General features: G+C 40.7%; 1 protein-coding gene across 1 annotated transcript in view; it reads left to right on the top strand.

Moving 5' to 3' along the window:
• Positions 1 to 2529, top strand: part of LOC106011887 — a 6430-nt gene that overhangs the window by 1241 nt on the left and 2660 nt on the right. The window contains exon 2 of the mRNA XM_013083044.1: positions 2269 to 2365. Coding sequence (XP_012938498.1) covers positions 2269 to 2365 — 97 coding nt within the window. The remainder of the gene's footprint in view (positions 1 to 2268; positions 2366 to 2529) is intronic.

Here is a 2529-nt window from a genome sequence, read left to right as displayed (position 1 = left end):
ACGCACACACGGGTGCGCGCGAGCATACTCACGCACACACGCATACACGCACACATACGTATACATACACGCATACATACACACGCACACACACTCACACACGCACACACACATACACACACGCACACACTCACACACGTACGCACGCACACGGCACCACACAGTTACATCTTTACACTCAAATCCGGGCACTTGAAGTGTGAGTGTCGGCGGGAAGGGGGAAGATCGGTAGAGGGAAGGATAGCTAGATCTATGTCATTGAAAAGTAGGAGGCCCAAAACATGATTGGCCTAACAGTCGAAGAAACACACGCCAAAAGGTAGACCCCCCAAAAAAAAACAGAACATGATCTCAGAGAAATAACAAAGGTTGATACGTTTAAAGTTTAAGCGATTGTTCAAGACTCATTCATTTAATTTTAAGTTATAGTGTGTTAATAAGTGCTGGTATGTTTTGTTTGTGTTTGTTCGTTTTGTTTTGTTTTGTGGGTTGTTTTTTTGCTTTATTTTGTTTTGTTTTGTTTTTTGTTGTTTTTTTGTGTGTGTTTTTTTTTTTGTGTGGTTACAGCTGTCCTTTCGTGAATATGATTAATGTATGGTTGTGAACGTTTTTCTTTATGTGGTTGAATTGGTTTTTCTTGTTTCTGTGAAATATTTTCTCTTGTGTGAAAATCATGTGACTGGTGCAAAACGCTCACAGCTTATACTAGTGAGGGATAGAGCGCTACATAAATACAATCTTTTTTTTTTCTTCTGTCTTTGGGCGGAAAACTACCGTCTTCTTTTTTGTAGCATGTATGTGCACATTAATTTAAAAGCTTGAGTCTTTACGTATATGTTCAACTCACTCTTTAACATATTTGTAAAATGACAGTATGAATAAAAGCAGGAAAACGGCTCACAGTCACAGTGAGGTGGAAACAAAAGTAAAGAGAGCGATCGAGCGAGAGAGAGATTGAGAGAGAGATTGAGAGAGAGAGAGGGGGGGCAGGAGAGGGTAAGAGAGATAACTAGAGAGTGAAAAAGAAAGAGAAAGAGAGAGAGAGAGAACTAGAGAGTGAAAAAGAGAGAGAAAGAGAGAGAGAGAGAACTAGAGAGTGAAAAAGAGAAAGAAAGAGAGAGAGAGAACTAGAGAGTGAAAAAGAGAGAGAATGAGATAGAGAGAGAGAGATAGAAAGAGAGAGAGAGAGAGATAGAGATAGAGATAGAGAGAGAGAGAGAGAGAGACTTCGAAATTATCTTTGTAAACCGACACCTATGCGCTATACGTACGAGGGACATATCAAAAGTTTTTTACCTGACCAAAATGGAATAAAGGTAGAAAGCTAAAATTAGGTAATAACCTTAATATTTCTCTATGTATTCACCTTCCACAGTTATACATTTTTGTCATTGATGTATGACCTTGAAAAGATTTTGAAAATTGAAGACCCCTCCTTTGTCAGAAAACCAGCCATCTACCGCTTCTTTGGCCTCATCATCCCTTTCAAAATACCTTCCTTTTCAATTCTTTTTTAGTGTGGGGAATTTATTTTTTTTAAGTAGGGCAGGGCTAAATCTGGAGAATAGGGTCAATGTGGCAAAATTTCCTAGCCACTTTCTCCAGCAGTTTCTGCAGCTTTTCTTGAAGTGTGTGCTTGCGCGTTTTCGGAAAGCAGCAAAATGCCTTTTCGGATCTTTCCTCTTGGTTTTTCTTCTATAGCTTCTCGGACATTTTTTTTTAGATGGTTAGAATAATGATCTCCGATGATCGTATATCCAATTTCCGGATAGTCTGTCATACTGTCATAATCACTCCTTCTTGGTCCCCTAAAAACTGATAGCTTCACTTTTTTACTTGATGGCTGCACCTTTGCCTTCTTTGGTGTTGGAGACGAGGGTAATTTCCACTGCATTGATGCAGATTTTGACACAGGATCGTAGTGGTGGACTCATGTCTCATCCATCGTTACAAGTCTTTAAAATAATTAGTTTCATGTACATGTATATAGTTGCTTACCTTGCAAGCACACAACTTCATTACTGGCCTGTGCTCAATTTTCTCCATTTTTATGTTGAAATAGGAGAACAACATTCACTTACATTGCGATAGTGTTAAAACCAGTTGTTGGAAATTCCACAAACGTTACATGCATTCTAGAAAGATGATTGTTGGCTTTCACCCCAAATGTCAGCTTTCTACCTATACTCCTTCAAGGCCAAGTAAAAAAATCTTTTGGTATGCCCCTCGTACATATTATCATGTTGCTTGTTGTACATCGTTGGGCAGGTCCGCAGCTGGGACTCGAAGGTGCATCACGTGGACGTGCAGCTGCCACGAGGCCTCACGTGCACACAGTGTGTGCTGCAATGGAAATACAACGCAGGTCAGTCCCAGAGACGTTTGTCCCATCAAAGTCATGTCCATTTCCTGTGATCGTTCTGGTGTCCTTTACCTCAGGTGGTGCGGAGGAGGAGCGGTTAGTGCACTCGTCTCCGAAGTGGAAAGTCGGAGTTCGAGCCTCAGCTCAGACACGGATTTTTTTTCGCC

Source organism: Aplysia californica, unplaced genomic scaffold, assembly GCF_000002075.1.
Source record: "Aplysia californica isolate F4 #8 unplaced genomic scaffold, AplCal3.0 scaffold00207, whole genome shotgun sequence".
NCBI classification, from domain to species: Eukaryota; Metazoa; Mollusca; class Gastropoda; order Aplysiida; family Aplysiidae; genus Aplysia; species Aplysia californica.
The sequence above is the reverse complement of the archived record's forward strand: the minus strand, read 5'-3'. Positions and strand labels throughout refer to the sequence as shown.